This window comes from Dromiciops gliroides, chromosome 3 (assembly GCF_019393635.1).
Source record: "Dromiciops gliroides isolate mDroGli1 chromosome 3, mDroGli1.pri, whole genome shotgun sequence".
In the NCBI taxonomy this organism is placed as follows: domain Eukaryota; kingdom Metazoa; phylum Chordata; class Mammalia; order Microbiotheria; family Microbiotheriidae; genus Dromiciops; species Dromiciops gliroides.
Window position 1 is genome coordinate 84043847 of NC_057863.1, and position 20827 is coordinate 84064673.

General features: G+C 41.4%; 1 protein-coding gene across 1 annotated transcript in view; it reads right to left on the reverse strand.

Annotated features, from left to right (window-relative positions):
- NRP2 (neuropilin 2) overlaps positions 1–20827 on the reverse strand; it is a 156760-nt gene that overhangs the window by 33537 nt on the left and 102396 nt on the right. The window contains 5 exon segments of the mRNA XM_043994885.1: positions 6154–6174; positions 7616–7712; positions 9325–9531; positions 9533–9573; positions 9576–9587. Of these exon segments, the coding sequence (XP_043850820.1) occupies positions 6154–6174; positions 7616–7712; positions 9325–9531; positions 9533–9573; positions 9576–9587 (378 nt within the window).

Here is a 20827-nt window from a genome sequence, read left to right on the forward strand (position 1 = left end):
ATAATGTATTATGTAATATTATGCCATAATACAATATCTGTAATACATTGAGATATAATATGTGTAATAATATAACCTTGTATGTGATGATGATATAATATGAAATTATTGCATGTAATAATATACGTAATATAAAAATACATTGTACAATACTACATATATACATATATATGCACATATGCACACACATATATCTCCCCACTACAATGTAATCTCCAAGATAGTTAGAATGTATCTTATCTAAACTCTTTTCTCTCCCCTTGTGCCTTGCATAGAGCTCTTCACACAAAGAAGAGGAATTAAGTTTGTTGAGCTTGTGTCCAGAAGACAGAACTGTGAGCAAACGATGGAAACTGGAGAGGGGCAGGTTTAGACCTGATAAAAGGATAAACTTTCTAGCCATTAGTATTAACCCCAAATGGCTGCCTTTGTAGGCAGTGGTATTCCTCTCACTAGAATTCTTTGAGGTTGGTCAATTGCCCATGGGAAAAGTTGTAGAAGGGATTCTGGGTCAGGTGTGGGTTAGTCTCTGAGGTCTGCCTTGAACACCTCTTCTGGAACTCTAGAAATTGAATTGGTTGGCTGAATTGTTGGATTGAGCTATTGTTGTGGTCATACGTGAATGAATGAATTATTTATTAAGTGTTTGCTATATGCAAAGTTGGGGATAGAAATAGAGAATTAAGGCAGTCCTTGCACTTGAAGAGCTCACATTCTATGTTTTTGGGTTTTTTTGCAGAGCAATGAGGGTTAAGTGACTTGCTCAAGGTCACACAGCTAGTAAGTGTCAAGTGTCTGAAGTCGGATTTGAACTCAGGTCCTCCTGAATCCAAGGCTGGTGCTTTATCCACTGCGTCACCTAGCTACCCTCAGGATGGGAACTCACATTCTAATGGAGGAGACAAAATATAGAAAAGCAAATATACTTAAAATGTTCATCATGTTCATCTGGTTCAGGACATGCACCTAAAGCCTTTATATTTGGGGCTGCACTGCATGTTTGCCTACACTATAGACCCTCAGAGGATCTTCATGAAATTCTAAAATTATACTGTTCGTCTGTTTAAAACTTCTGCTCTAGGAGATGAGTGGGGCAAGCAGGGAGCTATCTTTTTTTTTTTTTGGAGATTTCAGTCTTGTCCAGGTGTTGTGATGTGTGGGCATGGCCTTTCCTTGATTGGGTTATACCAGGATTTTATTTTTCTTATTTATTCCTTTAAGAATTCATTTTTATAGATTAAAAGATGACATGATTTCTGTTATTTGTATTACTCATATAACTTTTTAAAAATTCTTAAATTGCTTCTAATTCTTGAATTATTTTATATTAATTTGTTATTTAATAGAGCAGCCAGGTGGCACAGTGGTTAGAATGTTAGGCTTAGAGTCAAGAAGATCTAAATTCAAATCTAGTCTTAGAAACTTCCTAGCTATGTGACCTTGGACAAGTCACTTAACCTCTGTTTGCCACTGGAGAATGAAATAGCAAACTATTCCAATATCTTTGCCAAGAAAACCCCATGGCTAAAGGCCTATGGGGTCATGAAGAACAACTGAAATGACCGAACAACAACAGTGATGATTGAGGGAAAAAAGATGTTTTCTAAACAAAAACTTTTTTTTTCTTAAAAACATGTGAAATCTGCTCTGTGAACTAACATGGATAAGGACACTCACTATCTTCATAGGTTGAAATGAAGGGCCTAGAGAAGAAGAGCTTCAAAGACAAGGAGTTTGTTTAATTTGCTAGATGTAATTAAAAAAAAAAAACAGTTGGTTCCACCCCAGACAGAAAGTTTACAGAAGATGGTAGAAGAATGAGGTAAGCCGCCCACTGATCTCTTTTGAGAGAGAACGGAGAAGTACAAAGTGTCCTGAAAATGACTAATGAGGCAAATATCTCCCCTTGATCTCTGTTTGCCACTCAGGCAGTGAAGGGATGAGTAAGAAACATCACAGGGTTTTCACCAAAGCCACCAGAAGTTGCCCTGATCTTTGGAGGTCTAACTCTACCATTATATTCAGATCAATGATGGCAACACAAAATCTCTGCCTTCTCTCCCACCCCCATCCCACCCTCCATCCTTAGAGCTTGTTTTCCTTTTTTTCAACCAGGGATTGCCCTTTATGTTCATGGAGGAGGGAGGTCAGGGAAAGAAATTTCCATCCCTTCAGACAAACTGACCTTGGCAGCTGTTTGGATTAATGGTAAACTATGAGGAATGTGTGCGACCTCTTTGAGGGTGGACCGTATACCTCACACATAACCCACGAGTGTCTCCAAAAGCAAACAGTGTCAGCCAAGTAGCTACCCCGTTTACATATATCTGTTCTCCATGCTTCCTTGCTCAGCAACACCTAGTCTTAATCTGGCAGTCAGAGGAGTGGAAGAGAGAAGCCAGGAACAATTCACACACCACAGCTGCCTATCTGAAACACGGGCATGGATTGATTACTAATACTTTCCTTCCTTTCATCAAAGAATCACTCTGCTGAACACTAATTAACCCTCACAAGCATCCTTGTAACACTTGAAAATACTCCAAACTGAGCCATTCCTAGATGATGTTGAAACAGGAGGACTGTCTCAGGTCCTACACTTTGGGAGAGCCAAACAAAGTGTAGAGTCCTACACTTTATGGGATGGGGGTATTCGAGGAAGAAGCTAGCAGGCCAGTTGATACTAAACCTAAGGTTCATTTGTATATAATCAGCTAACCTGGCTCTCATAAAAGTGGGACTATCGCCTTTCTTCCTGCTTAGACTTGTTCCTCCTTCAAGTCTGACCTAGACGTTCATTTTAAATATACATAATGCATCCACAGTTGGTTCGTTCTTGGGTTTGGGGGACCAAAGAGAGAAGGAAAAAACACATAGTATGTCAGACCTTCATCCCCCCACCCCCTCAAGATGGCCCTGGCTGTAAGATATACTTCAAAGATAAATGAGCAAGTTATAACAAAGAAAAGTTTACTGTTTCAATTCATTCCATGGATACTTGATGGGTATAGCAATGGTTCTTAGGACACTCCCATCTTCCTTAAAAGAAAAGTATAGGATCAAGCTCACAAAGTCTAGGATCCTGGTGGGCCAAATGGTTGGTGAGCCACACACATTCATTTCCACTATTCCTTGTTTCAAAACAAACATAATGTAACAGTAACAATAACTCTCTCTCAGGCTGCAAGGTGCTAAAAATAACCACCTGCCCACTAACTGCAGAACTCTGATTACTTACTACTTTATGTATTTTTATTGGCCTCTTTATTATTACTCTTCTCTTAGTTGTTGTTTTCAAGTACTGGTTAAGAAGAAATAATCCAGGGACAGCTAGGTGGTGCAGTGGATAAAGCACTGGTCTTGGATTCAGGAGGACCTGAGTTCAAATCTAGCCTTAGACCCTTGACACTTACTGACTGTGACCCTGGGCAAGTCACTTAACCCTCATTGCCCTACAACAACAACAAAAAAGAATCCATCATCTTAACTGGATTACTTTTCTGGGCTTTCTTATTCTTTTCTGTGTATAAGACACATTTTTATTCTTTAATTGTTCAATTCATAAAAGAGATACATGGTCGCATCACATTTGTATGAACTGCTTTTAAAAAACATACAACTCAGACTGCATGTTATTCTAGGTGATTTCACAACAACAGAAAAATTGGACTTTGTTAAAACACATGAACACACAACTTATCTGTTTTCTCCCCTTTCCCTCACACACCATTATAAAGCCACAGATAACATGCCAAAGCAGAAAGCACATTTGAGGCTATTTGAATGCAAAAGAAAATGTTTCATGGTGAAAAAGAAAATGAGGAAAAAAAGCAAAACTTTTAAAGACATCTCCAAATCTCAAAGTGCCCCAAAGACCCAGGACTAAAAGTATAAGAAGGTAATATTTCTGTCTCAAAGAGTCATTCAGTCAATCTTCCCCCCTCCTCCAAAAAGCCCAAACAAACAAAAACCCCAATCCACCAAGACATGGGATCCATGTGAAGAGCAGCTATCAGAGAACTTTACCAACATCATTTTCTCATCATAGAACTTTACCAACATCATTTTCTCTATCACTACCAGTTCCCTTTGCTCCCAACCTCACCCTGTTGTGTTTGGAAATGCATAACTTTTTTTTCTCCTCTCTTTCCCCTCTCACACGAAAGGGGATGTTTTAATACTCACTATACCCAACCTTGCACCCCAGAGGCCTAACATTTGTTTACATGTTTATTTGTTAAAGGAGACATTGTTATGCTTTGTGGGAAACACATTGTTGCTCACAGCTTGAATACAGAGCACATGTGCACCTATTTGTTTATTCTTTTAGAGAAGTGAAGCCTTTGGCATCACACTCATCAGTCATGACCTAAATCACGGGGTCTCACATCACAATGGCATGTGTAGCCACTACTGGGAAGTCTTTTCGTAACTTTACAAGGCCATTTTAAATCTCAGTACATTATGACAGTTATGACCTGACCTGATAGTCATGTGTCCAAGAAGATACAATTTTTATTTTACCCGGATAAATATTGTACCTGGAACCCTAAAGGTAAAAACTTGAATTCAAACTGTCATCAAGCAAATTTTTGGACATCCTTCCAAAATTTTTTTGTTCAAGTTTACATATATCTCACATCTAAATAATTCCAAAGCAAGTAAACTTAATATCTTGAACATGTGTGTATGTGTCCGTGTGTGTGTGTGTGTGTGTGTGTGTGTGTGTGTGTGTGTGATTATGTACCTGTCTTGATGAGATGGAAACAGGGTAGAGGAGAATAATAGGGAAGGATACTTCCTACTATTGAAACCTGTTATTTCCACTTTAGCCCCACTCTAATTCCCACCTTTCACTCCTCTTCTGCCTTAGAGCCAAGACTATTGAGTCGCGAATTAGGCAAGCTAATAGGGAGTTAGAAGAGAGTGCAGGCAGGTAACAAACCAGGGACTTATCTGTCCCTGAGTGACTCTGAGCTAGCCATGAGTTGGGCAGATTAATGGAAGTAAAGATAAAGTCTATACTTTGGACATAAAAATGACTTTCTTTATCTCTGATATGCTATCATCTCTGGGGTGAGATCCAGTAAATCTTAACAGGGCATAATAGTATCACACAACTCTGTTTGCATAGAACAGGATATGATTAAATCCTGCAAATATAGAGAAGGGTATGCGGGTGTTTCTGTGAGCAGCTTACACACAGGCAAAGTGTAGGAAGCTAAATATCCTTTACTTCAGGTGCCTCCTGTCCTTTCACACATACATTAATCACCTACTGATAAAGACTTTAGAAATGTCACTTTTATGCAGTTATGGGTAGGGAGATACAAAAAGCCAACTAAAATTTCATAGCACAGAGAATTTCCATTTATTCAGATTCTGAAAAGGGTTCCTCTTTTTCCAAATGAGGTGGGCTCCCTAAATTCTATTGTTATCACTGTATACTCAATTGACTTTAACAGGGAGATTTAAAAAATCACATTTTCTGTTCTCTAGCCCTATATTTGAAGTCTTCGGTTCTAGACACTAAACACACCATTTCTCCTTGTTCCTTTTACTTTTAAACATCAACTTCTGAACTCTAATTGTCCTTCCTTCTGACAGTCATTTCCAGAGTCTACTTCCTAATTTTCTTCCTTCACAAAACCACCTGCCATTATACCTTACTGTGGAATAATTGAGACCTCCGTCTCGGTGCCCAGAAACTGGAAAGAAACCATCTTCATGCTAAAATAAATCATTGCCACCTCATTTCACTTTTAATTTGCTACTGATTTCTTTGTTAACGCTGTCTACTGGCTCTTTTTCCACACCACTCATACATTTCAAGCCTCGTTGCTCTCCATTGGTCAATGTAGGGCCAAGAGGTTTATCCGTAACCTATTTGTCTTTATTATTGGCTTCTAAACTTTAATTAAACAAGAGAGAGTAAGACTCCCAATCCCTTCTACCACTGCAGGTGTAGTTAGTGCCATCTAGTGTTGGGAAGATATATCACCCATTTTCCCCTAAGTAACACCACAAAAGATTTGGTCAAGATTGGAGAATATTGTTTTTCGAATTCATATTATATGGGATGGGAGGGTGGGGAAGCAGAAGAACAGTATGTACGTATACTTTAAAAGTATCTTTTACCTGAAAATTTCTCACCTGGAAAAGCTGTGATAGGTTCTGAAAGAGACAGAGAAGAAAAAGATATTTTAAATTAGAAAGAGGAAGGCAAAAGTGACAATGGAATAAGATGAATGAAGCCAAATTATTTCTGGTAACTTTTCTGTAACCCCTCTGGTTTTGCTTCAGAGATGGTAAACCCAAAAGCACATGGGCCATATCTTTTACATATTCTGTACCGTACCCAACACATCATCAGAGGAACTAGGTGCCTAAAGTTTCTTTGGAACAAAAAAATCCTTCATGGATTAATGGATCCCTAAAGTATTGTAATCAGTTACTTACCACTGATTACTTTCTCAGAGCCTGGATCACTTTTAGATGCTGGGAGGCTGGGAGTTTCCCAGAGGGACCAGGGCAATCCCAGGTGCTGGTGATATCACCACATACACACATACCCAAGACAAATGTGCCAAGAAAAGCACTCTGTGAGTTATTAAAGTTACTACTGCTCAGGCCAAAAAAGCTCTAGTCCCTTCTAAATGCTACCTGTTTTCTATACTGACACAATTCCATTGCCCATGGTGAGTTGTCATGGTATGGAAGACAAACTGTCAAGGAAAGCAATAGCAGGAAAGCCCAGGTAGGAAAACATTAACCCCAAACTGAGATACTGAGTGGGAAGTGTGTCTCTTATGGAGGTTTGTAAGGGCATCTGACTAATAAAACAGTATTGCACCTTGTTCTTCTATGGGGTCAATGAGCTACTCAATGAACACTGGGCAATTCTCCAAGGACCATTTTAGCTTATGCACTTGATGGATAAGATACCAAACTTCCAAGAATTTGCTTTTAATGCCAGTGTTTTCCTTGTAATCCATTCGGGTTAAAGAATCTCTTAAGTAATTATACTGTTGATAACCCAGTCTAAGTTGGTTGGGGTTTTTAAAAAAATATTTGTTGGTTTTAAATTATTTAAAAATCGGGGCGGGGGGGGTTGATTTTTTTTGCTTGCTCATGAAGGCATCCATTAAATCCATCAAATCTTCTGAGCATGTAATCCTGATTGGCAGATGGTTTTCATCCTGTAGCATTTTCCTTGCTAAAAGCTAGAGTTTGACAATGGGGTCTTGGCATTCAGAAGTTCATTATACTTAGTGTACATCTATTTTTGATTGGAAATATAGAATACTAAGCTTTGCCTCATGTCGCATTCCAGCTATCTTAAACACTCCCCGGGAATTCCACCCACTTCTAACCTCAAGCACATGAGCCTTCATTCTCTAGAGAGCATTTCCTCCCTTACTCTTCCTTTTCCCTCCCTTAGTAGTAAGGAAAAGGAATGGCCAGCTCCTTTTAGTGAGGTAACAACTGTGTTTTATGCCTTGAGTTGAATCCAGGAAGCACAGCATCTAACACAGTGATATACTGCCTTCTGGTGTATACACCAGCACTTATTGTCTAGTTTGGAGTAGCCAAGAAGAGACAGATGTTGACATACCCATGCAGTTCTCTAGAGGGATATCAGTGCCTATCCGGATATCATCGATGGCAATCTCTCCTGAGCGTCCTTTGCCTAGAATTCCCTCGAACACAATCTATGAAAACAATCAGAACAAATCCCATGGTTAGGTGAAGTTACCATGACCAAACAGTGCAAAGATTTATCATTTCCTCCCTACTTGCCTTTATCTATCTATCTCTATCTATCTATCTATCTATCTATCTATCTATCTATCTATCTATCTATCTATCTATCTATCTATCTGCTTATTCATTCATTTGTTCATTCATTCATTCATTTATTGCACCTGGTATGCATCTGTTGACCACATGGCAGCAGCAGCTAGAAATCTTAATTTCTAAAGAGTTGGTTCAAATCAACTGCATATTTGAGGGGGTGGAGGGAGAAAAAAACACACACAAGGTGATGAATTTTTATGTCCAGCAAGTAGAACATGCTGATTAAAAAGGACCATAATTGGTTTGTGTCAAAAGGCAGGGAACTAACCCTAGCTATGTTTAAAGTTCTTTCCTTCCCCCCACCCCCAATATCCAAGTTGGGTATTTGGAAGCATTCTTAGAACTCAGAGGAAATGAATAGGTTGGGACACTGTGAGAAAGGGAGCATATGGATTCACTTTGCTTCCAGGGCACAGCTTCCTTACGGGTACACCATTACAACCAGGAGAAAATGACTCAACAACACTCCTCTAACACCGGGAAGGGAAGGGCAGTGAGCAAACAGAGGTGTCTTTGCTCTGCCACGTTAAATCATCACTCTTTTTCTCTCCCTCACTCAGCTCTCTCTCTCTCTCTCTCTCTCTCTCTCTCTCTCTACAAACTAGCACATGTCCTCTGGCAAGCTAAGCAAACAGTTGGCTGCCTCACCCGCCATCTGTTGCTGCTTCTTGGCTGGAGAGGAGAAGGTTAATGCTGAAGCTGGTATGGAGTCACCTATTCCAATGGGTGCCTCGGGTGATTTTTGCTCAGCCTACAACTGCCAGAAGCAGCTCTCACCTCTCCTGTACCTCAGTCCTAGTCTCAGTCTTTCTGTCTGTCTGTCTCTGTCTCTTTCTCTCTCTCTGTCTCTGTCTGTCTCTCTGTCTCTGTCTCTGTCTCTGTCTCTGTCTCTGTCTCTGTCTCTCTCCAACAGAGATCATAAAAGCCAGAGCGACTGGGAGAGAAATGATTAGTTTAGGATTCGCTCTGATCCAAGGGCCACAGAGAGAGAAAGCAGCTTCCACTCCCCTTCCCTGGCTCAGATTCATTAAGGCAGGTCAGGAAAGGCTGTTTATATTTCCTTCAGAGAATCTTAAGAACTAGACATTTGCTTTTTCCTTTCTAGAGGGGAAGGTTTGTTTGTGTTTATTTTTCTGGCTTTTGTGTCCCTTTGTCAGGCTACCAGATAACAATCTAAAATAAAATTGGGGCGGGGGGGGGGGGGGAAGCATTTGTCCAGAGAAGATTTCAGCAATAGAGAAGCAATAGGAGGAACAAAGAGCCAAGTCTGGGGGTATAGATAGGCACATTCTGAATAACAAATAAGAGTGTCATTTAGTTGCTATGGCAACAGGAGAAACACAATGAAAACAGCGGAGCTTAACCACGTTCCCTAATGATGAATGGGCACAGCCCTTTTGAAATATTGAAATAAGGCTCAAGATGATTCCCTTGAATCTTCACACAAATCTCCTTTTATCACCTCACCTGATACTCCATTTCATCACTTGGCAAGATGATCCTTCCTTGTCTCCACTCGTTGCCTTGGTCTTCCCGGATGACCCAGAGGAGCTTGCTGGCCTGGCTTGCTTTACGAACCACTTGCAGAGCGATTCCACTCCCACCTGTGGCTTGGTATTGGAATTCCATTACAGACAGGGCTCCTGGCAGGTAGAGGGCAGGGCTGATGAGGCGGGCCGTGCTGGTCCTCTCTCCTTCCATTACTCTGAAGCCTTAATAATTCCTACCATCTGCCAGAAACAAACCCAGAGCAGAATGGCAATGTTAGCCCCTGTCAGTGATACTAGTGCTCAGAGCTTGTTTTCCCAAATAGGACCCCAATGGACCAAGACCCCAGGTGAAAGATAGGGCCAAGAGGATGGTTCTTTGATCTTTTCCCAAACAACAACTCGCCTAAAGTGTATGGGATAGTGGCAGCTGATCACAAAGTCTCAAAAACTGCCTCCCCCAGGCTGCCCCTGTCTAGGATCTTGCCTCTAGCTCTGATCACAAAGGAAGCATTTTAGCTGTCACATCTCTGCACAATGATGCTAGATGGCTTTTGGGATTCAGAGACACCTATCATTTAGAAACCACAATATAGAGTTATTGGCAGAGGAGGTGGGTTTAGGGAAATGATGGAGTTCGGGGAGGAGGTGGCACAGCAAGGGTTCCACCAAATGGGCACATACCTCCACTCCTTCCCAATCCAGCCTGGGGAGCCCTTGCACTTGGCTGCCTTTTTGTAGAAAGCCAGACGCACACAGATCCAATGATAACAATAACCATCATTATCACTAATGAGCTCTGGGGGCCTCTAGAACAGAGCTTCACTTTTAGCACCGAATATAAATATCCTAGAAAATTAGGGTTTTCCCCTTCCAGATTTTTGGAAAATGAGTTTAATTGCTGTTTGGTTTCAAATACAAATCAAATACCAAGCAGAATACCAAGTTCCCAATATCGTGGGCTAGTATCGTGCCTGCCAGTTGTGTAGCCAATAAGAAACTGATGCCAGCGGCTTGCACCTGCACATCCCCACTCATGGGGGTATCTGACCACTTGCACAAAGGACAGGTTGGCCCTTGCAGATGCAAATCAATTGCATCTGCCTCTGGGTAAACATAGAACATAGAGGCATACCTTCTGTTCAAGAGCTATGTCTAAAAATCTACAGCTAAGTGGCAGGAATACTATTGTCACTGATGAGCCGGCACTGAACATCAGAAACAGCATCAGCAGCTGGATGGTGCCATGAAGGTAAAATAGATATCCTGGGTTAGGTAAAGAATGAGGCTGAGAAGCCCTAAGACCTCAGCATGGCAGTGCCTTGGTAATTGCTAGAGTAATTGGCTACTTCTGCCACTGCCACCTTGGCTAACAGCATCCTAGCTAAGGCAGGACCAGGCAATCCAAGAGGTGGATGCCCCAGAAGTTGCAGAGAAGGCAGCTGCCTCTTCCCTCTTCACTCCTCTGGTTCAGCCTTGTTTCCTAGACTCCTCAAGAATGATGCCCTTACACTGTCAAACACCGTTCTCTCTGATTCCTCCCCCCCCCTCGTTTCCAGCCTTCGAGTCAAATTACACAAATTTCACAGCATATGCTCTGACTTCTGTTGCTGCCTTATCCCCTCCCCCCCCCAAATTACCCTGAATTGAATTTGGCTCCCTGGCTCCCCTCCCTGTCCCTCCCAGTTGCAACAAAACAAAACAAAGACCAAAACAAGCATGATCTCTCTTTACAAAGTGTTAGTGGTTTCCATTTCACACTCAAATAAGCACAGGGGAGATTCTAAAAACTACAACATCAATAAACAACCATCTTAGTAAGGTAATAGCATTTAAATTCTCTTCTAGGGAAGGAGACTACCCTGGGAAAAGACTCAACTTGGCATTCAAGGCCCTCTATAATCTGGCCCAGTTCTTCCCAGCCGTGGTATTGCCAACTAACATGAACCTTCTTTTAAAGCTGGAATAGTTTCACTCTACCATATCACAAATACTTTATATTTATTCAGTGCCTGTGTTCTTCCCTCTCCATCCCACCCAGTCCACACGCATTTCTCTCTACTCTCAATTTCTCTAGCACTTAACTGCTCTGTATCACTCATTCACTTGGGCATGTAATGACACATTGCCTATTACTACACTGTCCCTGAATTGTTTGATTTTTAGCTTCACTTTCAACTAAATGAGAGGCTTCCAGAGGACAGGAGCCATGACTTGTCTTTGTGCTGGTTCTTCCACATACCTGGTATGCATTGTTTCCTCAACCCTACCTCTTAAAGTCCCCAGCTTCCTTCAAAGGACTTCACCTCAAGTTACACCACTTACATGACATCTACCAGCTGCTAGTGCCATCTCCCTGAAAAAAATTCACTTTATACTTTCTTTGTATATATTTTGTCTTTATTATCTGTATATGTTTTGTTCCCCACCCCGCCCCCAATAAAATGTAAGCTCTTTGGAAGGTGAAGACTGTTTTATTTTTGTCTCTGGGGGGTCCAGTGCCTAGCCCAGTGTCTGACACATAGCAGGTATTCAATAAATGCTTGGCGAATTAGTGGATGAGTGACATACTTCTTTTCAATCACTCTCTGCATCTACGTATATATGTGGGCACTTAGTAAATACTCATTGGATGAATATATGATAAATGAATAGGAAAAAAATTATAGCTGGAGATAGAAGGGCAATGGGTATTTCTGAGCCTGCGTATCCTTCAAGTTCATATAAGCCTTCTAGAGCTGTTTCCCATTTTCTTCTTAGTCAACAGACCATTGTAGTAGCAAAGGAATGACCAGAGACTGATCATCACAAATATCTGGTTATCTAACAAGCCATCCACTGATGAAAGAGGTCCTCGCTCCTGCCCCATATAATTTAAAAGTCATCACTTGCAGAATTCTCCTCATGGGTGATAGGAATTGGATTTCAAAGACTTGGCATTCCACTTTCTCTTTCATATTTTTCTCAAACAACAAGACCTACTTACTGACTAAAAATTGCTTGGCAAGAAATGCTGTCACTCGTGTGAATTTATGTTCTTAAGAGGCAGGGAGACAGTGCAACAGTGAGAAATTACTAGGTGGAAAAGGAATCCGTGTGGAGGTGTGGAAGATGGTGCTGCTGAGAGTCTATTTTACTTCCATATATTGCTACCCAAACAAAGGGCATCATTAGGCCCAAAACCTTACAGAGTTACTCCCCTGGGAATTCAGGGATGCCTTCTCTCTTTCTCTACAGGAAGGTGATAATACTGTAGTTTGTATGGTAGTTCTGAGAACCAGGGAGTTAATGCTGGTGAAGTGCTAAGTACTGTGGAGGCTGCTGACGGAAACATAATTCACCACTGACATGCAAGCTAATCCACTCATCTGTGGGATCCAGAGACTAGCAGTGCTACGGTTTTTCACTCTGTTAAATCATTTGCTCCCTACTTGCCTATTAAGTGCTATGAGCTCTGGGGAAGAAAGATGATATGCAAATCTGAGGAATTAGTAGCAGACATGAGTTAAGCACGTGCTGGGCTGAAAAGTATCTCTTGTCCTTCACAGAGGGAGACCAGAACTGATCCAAGGTCATGATAGAGGTTGAGTCCAAAGTAGGACAAATCGAGGGAGGGGTAGGAGATATTTCGTTTCAATGTCACCCTGAGGATTCTGGTTTGGTCTCAGGAGTTGATATGCCTGAAGGGGAGAAAGAGGGTTTGGTTTGACTTAAAGACTTCTAGAAGTCTTCAAGACTATATTGAATCTAGAATGGACCAACTCATAGTATTTCAGAGTTAGAAAAGACTCCAGAGAGTTATTCCAAACCGAATCAGGAATCCCATCTACAACACACCTGACAAGTCATCTAATTTCCACTTGAAGTCCATGAGTGACAGGAAATTTACACTCTAAACACACTATCCCAAGGCAGTACAGTTATCCCTTCCACATGGCTATTTTCCCCATCACAGATTCAATATATCACGGGTCGGCATAAAAAATTAAATGGGAATTTGGGGGGAATTTCACAGAAGCCACAGACAACATGCGAAGGCCAGCAGATAACACAGAAAAGGTTTAGAAACTCAGAAATACATAATATATTTATTATTGTATAATTTCAATATATTTTATCTTTTAATACCACAATAATTCAGATTTCTCTGGTACAAAGGGAGGGCCACTCATTTTTACATCAATTTTCCAGATCCTAACCCCCAAGATGTGGCAGGGATAACTATACATTCCACTTTCATACAGTTCTAATTATTAGGAACCATTTTCCTTCTTTTGGGTCTGAGGTCTACCTCTCTATTCCGTCCACTTACTGATCCTTAGTAGAATTTATGGGGCCAAACAATACAAGTCTAATCCTTTTACAGCATGAGACCTTTTCAAATATTCAGACAGCTATCATGCCCCAATCTCTAAATGTCTTTGTCTCCAAGCTAAGCAACTCTAATTCTTCCAAGCAGTTTGGTTTTGAGCCCTATCATCATCCTCATTACCTTCCTCTGAATGTGTACCAGGTTATCAATAATAATCCAATACTTCAAGGATACATTATTTCATCAGTGCGGGTATTTCTTTCATTGACATAAATCCCAATCCTTCTGTGTCTCACAAAATGATCTTTATAAGTTGCTATGACAGGGGAAAAAAAATCACCAACTGGTGGCCAATTTTCTGGTGATAAACTTCTGTGAACTTAGCATTCACACCATGAGGAAGCATCCAAGAAGAATACTGATGGAGCTTGTCAACATCGTTCCTAAAGTGTGGGGGTCAGAACTAAATATACTATTCCAGATGTGGTCTGTCCAGGGCAGAGTAAAGCAGGACTATTATAATCTCTCTTGTTTTGTTATGTTATCTTTCCATTAATAAAGTCTACAAGCTCACTAGCTCTTTGGACTCCCACGCTATACTGCTGATTCATACCAAAGTAGGAAAATCCTCAGTGACTGATGTCTGTAAGAAGACTGGATTCCCCTGAGTTGTCCAAGTTGGTTTTTTTTTTTTTTTCAGAAACAAGATCCATTCTCCTTGGACCCCTTAAGCTTCCTGACCTCCCTGCTCCCCAAACGTCCTACTAGGCTCTAAGTATCCCCATAGCTTTTCCATCCAATTCAAGTAGGTGGTGGCACAGTCTTACACTAATATAGAATCTTGGGGTTAAAAAGAATCCCCAGAGGGGCAGCTAGATGGCACAGTGGTTAAAGCACCAGCCGTGGATTCAGGAGGACCTGAGTTCCAATCTGGCCTCAGACACTTGACACTTACTAGCTGTGTGACTCTGGGCAAGTCACTTAACCCCCATTGCCTGAACAAAACAAAACAAAACAAACAAACAAAAAAGAATCCCCAGAGATCATGTCGTTCACCCCCTGCTTCCAGGCAGCTGTTCTTAAACATCCAAGGAAGCAGATGTTGACTCTTGGAGAAGGAGATTCCTAAAGTTCATCTGTACACTCTGCTGTCTAACAACCTTCACCATGAGAACATTCTTCTATCCGGTCCCCATTTGTCCTGCTGTAATTTCAAATCCATTGTATTTTTCTCATTCTCTCCATGCTGGAGAACATCCGGTCTCTCCCCTCTCTTTTCTTGGCTCCTGGAGATGGGCTGCTACCATCTCAGAAATGGGTGGGTATGGGAGAAAGGGACAGGGTTACAAAGTGTCTGACCATTTTAATCCCTCCAGCTGTTAGTGCTCTCCCACTCAAAACCATGCTTCTCTCCAGGAAACTGTAAGCTCACTCCTCGATGAGGAATGGTCTCATTTATGTTTTTGTATCCCCAATACAGTGCCTGGTATGTGTGCTTAAATAAATGCCTTGGAGATACGATTTATAACATTCACATAGGTAAAAGTAAAGGCCCCCATAGTTATAAGCTTATAGAGCTAGAGCCAGAAGGGAGCTCAGAGGCCATCTTGTCCAATCCTCTCATTTGTTTTTGTTTTTGTTTTTGTTTTTTAGTGAGGCAATTGGGGTTAAGTGACTTGCCCAGGGTCACACAGCTAGTAAGTGTTAAGTGTCTGAGGCTGGATTTTAACTCAGGTCCTCCTGACTCCAGGGCCAGTGCTTTATCCACTGCGCTACCTAGCCGCCCCCAATCCTCTCATTTTACAGAAGAATCAAAACCTGGGAAATTTTAAGTAACCTGCCCAAGGTTACTTAAGTAACTCTGACTCCATAGCTGGTGCTATCTCTACCGTACCACGTGCCTTTCTCTTCACTTGTCCAGGATATGTGATCTTGGCACTTCAGAATTTCTATTTTCCTATCATTTGGTCATCTCTGTTAAATCATCTGTGCCCTGTTTGCCTATTAAGTGCTATGAGCTCTAGGGAAGAAAGATGATATGCAAATTTGAGGAATTAATAGAAGACATCAGCCAAGCACATGCTGAGCTGAAAAGTATCTCTTGCCTTTCACTGAGGGAGGCCAGAGCTGATCCAAGGTTGCAGTGAAGAATAAGTCTAAGGGGGAGTGGGAGAAATCCCAGTTCAATGTGACCCTGAGAATTCCAGTCTAGTCTCAGAGATTCAACACTTTGACCTTAATTTTTGAGTCCTTAAGTTTGATATTTACTCTTGGGAGAATCTACTATACTACAGGACCTGTGAATGAGTGTTATCTGAAAAATCTAGAGATACAGCGATCCAGTCAGATAATAAGAACAACTCATACAAAGAGTGTTAAGGTTTACAAAGCACATTTCCCACAAGGCCCTGTGAGGTGGAGAGAGAATGGATTATGGTTCCCATTTTACATAGGAGGAAAGTGATGCTCATAAAAATACATTTTCTTGCCCAGGGTCACATACCTGGGAAGCACCAAATATGAAATGCAAACTCCGATTTCATGTCCAGTATTCAAGACCTGGGGGTGCTAACAGGCCAAAAGGTATACTTCAGGAAGAACTAGGTACTTGTTGTTCTCCAGGCTTATTTCTAAGCATTAAGAAATTATCTCATCCCCCAAAAGAGAAAAAAGGCCTATTTGTACAAAAAAGATGTGGTATATGATGGTATATTATTGTGCTATAAGAAGTGGCAAGCAGGATGATTTCAAAAGGGCCTGGAAAGACTTAACCAAGAGAACATCATGCACAGAAACAGCAATATTGTTTGATGAAGAACTGTGAATGACAACTATTCTCAACAATACAATGATCCAAGATAATCCCAAAGGACTATTGATGAAACATACTATACTTTGGAGGTGGCTCCAAAGAAAGAACTGATATTGATGGAACACAAACTGAACCATGCTATTTTTCACTTTCTTTCATTTTTTTCTTCTATTTAAGTTTACTTACACAAAATGACCACTATGGTAATGTTTTACATAATCGTACATATATAACCCATATCTGATTGCTTACCACCTCAGGGAGGAGGGAGGGGAGGAAGGGAAGGAGGGATAAAAATTGGAACCCCAGACTATAAATGAAAATGTTTATTACTTTTAAAAAGAGAGAGAGAAATGGTCTCAGGACTGGCTTTGGGAGTGACTTGTCAGAGACAAGAATGAAAGTGGTAAAGGAACGAATGTATATTGAGGTCCAATGGCTGTGCTCAACTTGGCTGGGTAGGTACCTGGAGGATAGCTGGGTGGTTGGTAAAGCCAGTATATGGAGTAGCAAGGTGTGAGAGGATGAGTGAAGCTGGAGTAAGGGTGATCTCAGGGAGTGTCTAGTGAATGAACCAGTGCACAGCAAGGAAAGCAGGGGCCCTGAAGCCCCAGCTGTGTTCTGAGCCCTAACCTGAGAATATGAGCACAAGGATGGGAAAGGGTGAATCCCCATCCCAGGCTTCTCACCCATGCCCATGACAAGGAATCCCAACAAGGCACAAGCTGGGATGAAAAAACTGCCCGATTCCATTTCTGTCTCAGAAATCATTGATTGTGGAGCTCCTCCTAAGTCTGATTTGAGAACAGGGCACCTGGAGTGGGCCTGGGGTATCATGACAGTGCATGACTGATGCATGACAGCTCTTTCTATAGCCCCACACAGCCTCTTCAAGGGGATGATCTGCTGGGTAAAAGGAGTGTTCAATAAATAACTTGTTGATTGATTGGGGGAAAGGTAGGCATGAAATCAAAAGGGCCACTCTCCTAACTTGACAGAACTCAAACAAAACAGATGTGTTAAGGAGCTCTACCAGAACAAGATAATTGTCAAGTTAAAGGAAAAAGCAGCATGCCTGAGCTTCACTGTTCTTGTAGCTAATGGTCCCTGTGCCATTAATGGACAGCTTCCAGCAAAGAAAGAACAATTGAAAGGAAATATGTGTAGTTGCTGAAGTAAAGAAAAGAAAAAACAACCCAGAGATACAATCCCTCTACTTCAGAACCTGAAATACTTTGGAGGCATTCTACTGGATCTTTGACTCAAAACATCTGTTGCTGCCCATGACACCGTGGAAACAATCCCATGGGGATGGACAACAAAAGTTCAGAAGGTCAGAGAGGCATCTCAGAGGACGGGGCCATGCAGGCATTGTTAACCTGCTGCCGTCTCTGGAATGGGGTGGGGGGTGGGGGGTCTCCTGATATTTCACCTGGAGATTTATAGCTGCATCTGGCTTTGGTTGAATGAGAGCAGCACAAACATGTGACCCCTGCTGGCCTGATAGCAATGCAATCGATTGTGTCTGCACCTTACCAAATTCTCAAATAAATCACTGGTCTGCTCCTCCTGGCTATTGGAAAGCCAAACACACCATCTGTCCAACACACACATCTCCTGGCTAGCATCTTGCCCTCCTACTAGTAGGGCCATCTGAAAGAATATTCGGTGCCGTGGGAGAGGTAGTCTCTTCATTTAGGTCATGGGTAAAACATGAGTTAGCCCCTCAGCTGGCTTCTCCAGGTCATTCTGCATTGGCGTAGGTCCCTAAATTAATATTCAGTTAAGGAAAACATTGACTCTGAATGATCTCAGCAGTATGTATCCAAGGTTTTGCTTTGTTCCGCCCCCCCCCCCCCCACTGCCTTCTTGTGGAGAAGCAACTATCCTCAGGTTTGATCTTACAGGACACCTTCTTTGGGTCTATTGCTATCTCATCTGGTAATTGCAGATTCATGCCCGGTACCTCCTTCTTATCCTGTCTTTCCTTTTCCTCATTGTTCCACACACTGGCAGGAAGCCCTGACCTTCAAGACCTCAGGCCAAGTAAAAGAATCCAAATTTTAGTTGCTGTCTCTTTTGCAAAACCAGGGATGTTTCGTTCCCTGCCCTCCTCCTTTCACAGGCACTAATGACTTCCTGCTCTCCTGTCTTAATGACATTTTTATCTTTTATTTTTACATCACATTCTTTTTTGAATCCACCTCTCCCCCTATCCTATTCAGGAAACAAAGAATAAAAAAAGAAAGTTAAAAAAATCAGTTTGGCAAAACTAACCAGCACATCAAACACCATATTCAACAATCCATACTGACAGTCCTTCACCTCTACAAAGGAGGAGAGGAAGTAGATTTTCTCATGTTTTCTCTGAGTCCAAACTTGATCATTATAATTACACAGTATTCTGGATTCCATCTAAATGGAAAGAACATGGTCAGGGTTGTTTTGTATATAGTTTTCTTGGTTCTGCTTACTTTAGTCTGTATCAAGTTTATGTCTTCCCATACTTCTCTGGATTCTTCATAGCTATCATTTCTTATGACACATTAATATTCCATCACATTCATGAGCCACAATTTGTTTAGCCATTCTCCGGTTGATAGATTTTTATTCCAGTTCTTTGTTATGACACAAAAAAATGCTGCTACGAATATTTTGGTGTATATGGGACCTTTCCTTCTGTCTTTGACCTCCTTGAGGTCATAGGTCTCAAAGTTCTCTTCCATTTTCAATTCAAACTACACAATGACCTTCTTTTAGACAAGCCATTCCTGGTCTTTAGTGATCCACCACTGTCTACTGCCTGCAAAACTGAACCCTTTGTATTTTCAGTGGCTGTGCCCCAGCCAAACCACCAAACCACAATGGTCTCTTTGAAGGCAGTTCAATCATCCCCACCCTGCTCCCCCTTCCCTATCTAACATTTAGGTTGTCAGCCCCACCTGTGGAGATTTTCAGAGCTTCCTTTGCCCAGAGTCACTGCTAGACCACTGTCAGAATCAAACCAATTAAGAAACCACTTTCCTTACCTTTTGCATGAACACCCATCCACCCACACCCACATTTAATTTTTTTGTGCACAATTCTCACGATGAGTCATCCCCTGCTCTAATGAATCAATTCAATGGCCCAATCAGCCACTCAGTTTTTAGTCAAGACAATCTAAATAAGGAGCCAACAAGACAATGGTGTATATTTCACAAGGGTATTAGGCATCAGCAAATCCCACTTAAAGTACAGTAGAATTCCTGAGTCATTCCCAGTTGAGCTCCATATTTGAACTTTGAAGCAAAGGCCCTGTTCTTTCAACCCCTTCATGTGTAAATACCATGACCCCAAACTTGTCTTTTCATAAGGAAACACTCTTCCAAATGCCTGTGCCCCTTGTAGCTCTTCCTGTTAAGATGCTGAGTAATCCAAATGGTATATTCCTATAAGTCAGCTTTAAGAGGAGATTTGATACATGAGGTCCTTCCGAGACTCATGTTTAGGGAGTCTTGGCTGAGCCACTTCAGTGCTCTAACAATGACCAAAATGGATTCAATCTGGCTCATTATCCCTATACCTCTATCCCAACCATCAACACATTCCTATTTAACAGGTCCTTTTGTCTTCAGACAATGACAACTAAAATTTCCATAGCACATTTAGGTTCAACTCAATTCATTTCATCAAGTTTTGTGAAGCACATACTATATGAAAGGCACTGTGTTTGGCTTTGGGATTACAAAAAGAAAAAGAAAAGAAAGCAAAAAAAAATTAAGAGTGAAAGCAAAAAGAAAGAGAAAAGAAAGAAAAAGGAAGGAAGGAAAAGAACTTCTGACTTCAATGAGATACATTCTAATATAACATAAACAGATAAATCAGTATAAGATAATTTTGAGGAGAAAAAGAGAATTAACAGCTAGGGGATTTTGCAGATGAAGACACTGAGGTTCAGAGAGGTAGAAGTCCTTAATCACGTGGCTATAACTGGGATTCAGGTCTTGACTCTTTCTATTAAACCTTGCTACCTCTCATAATAAGCCCTGCACCATCTAACCCTTTAGTATATGTAGTTTTCCTCACATAGAGGATCTCAACAAGTGCTTTACACCGGCACCTCCACCAGCAGCACCACACAACTGACATCTACCTCTGTCTCCAACAAGGGAAGCACATTCTCCCAATTACTTGCTTCTTAGTTTACACCAAAGCAAACTGTCCTGATATCATCTGCAGAGGACAAACGGCTGTGGCCTATCATCTGAATGTCTCTCAGATTCCCCATAGCATCCAGTTGGAGTTCTTGCTTCATCCCTTAGAGACCAAAACCTGATCTTGTAGAAAATACTGTAAACTGTCTCATGAAGAATTCTG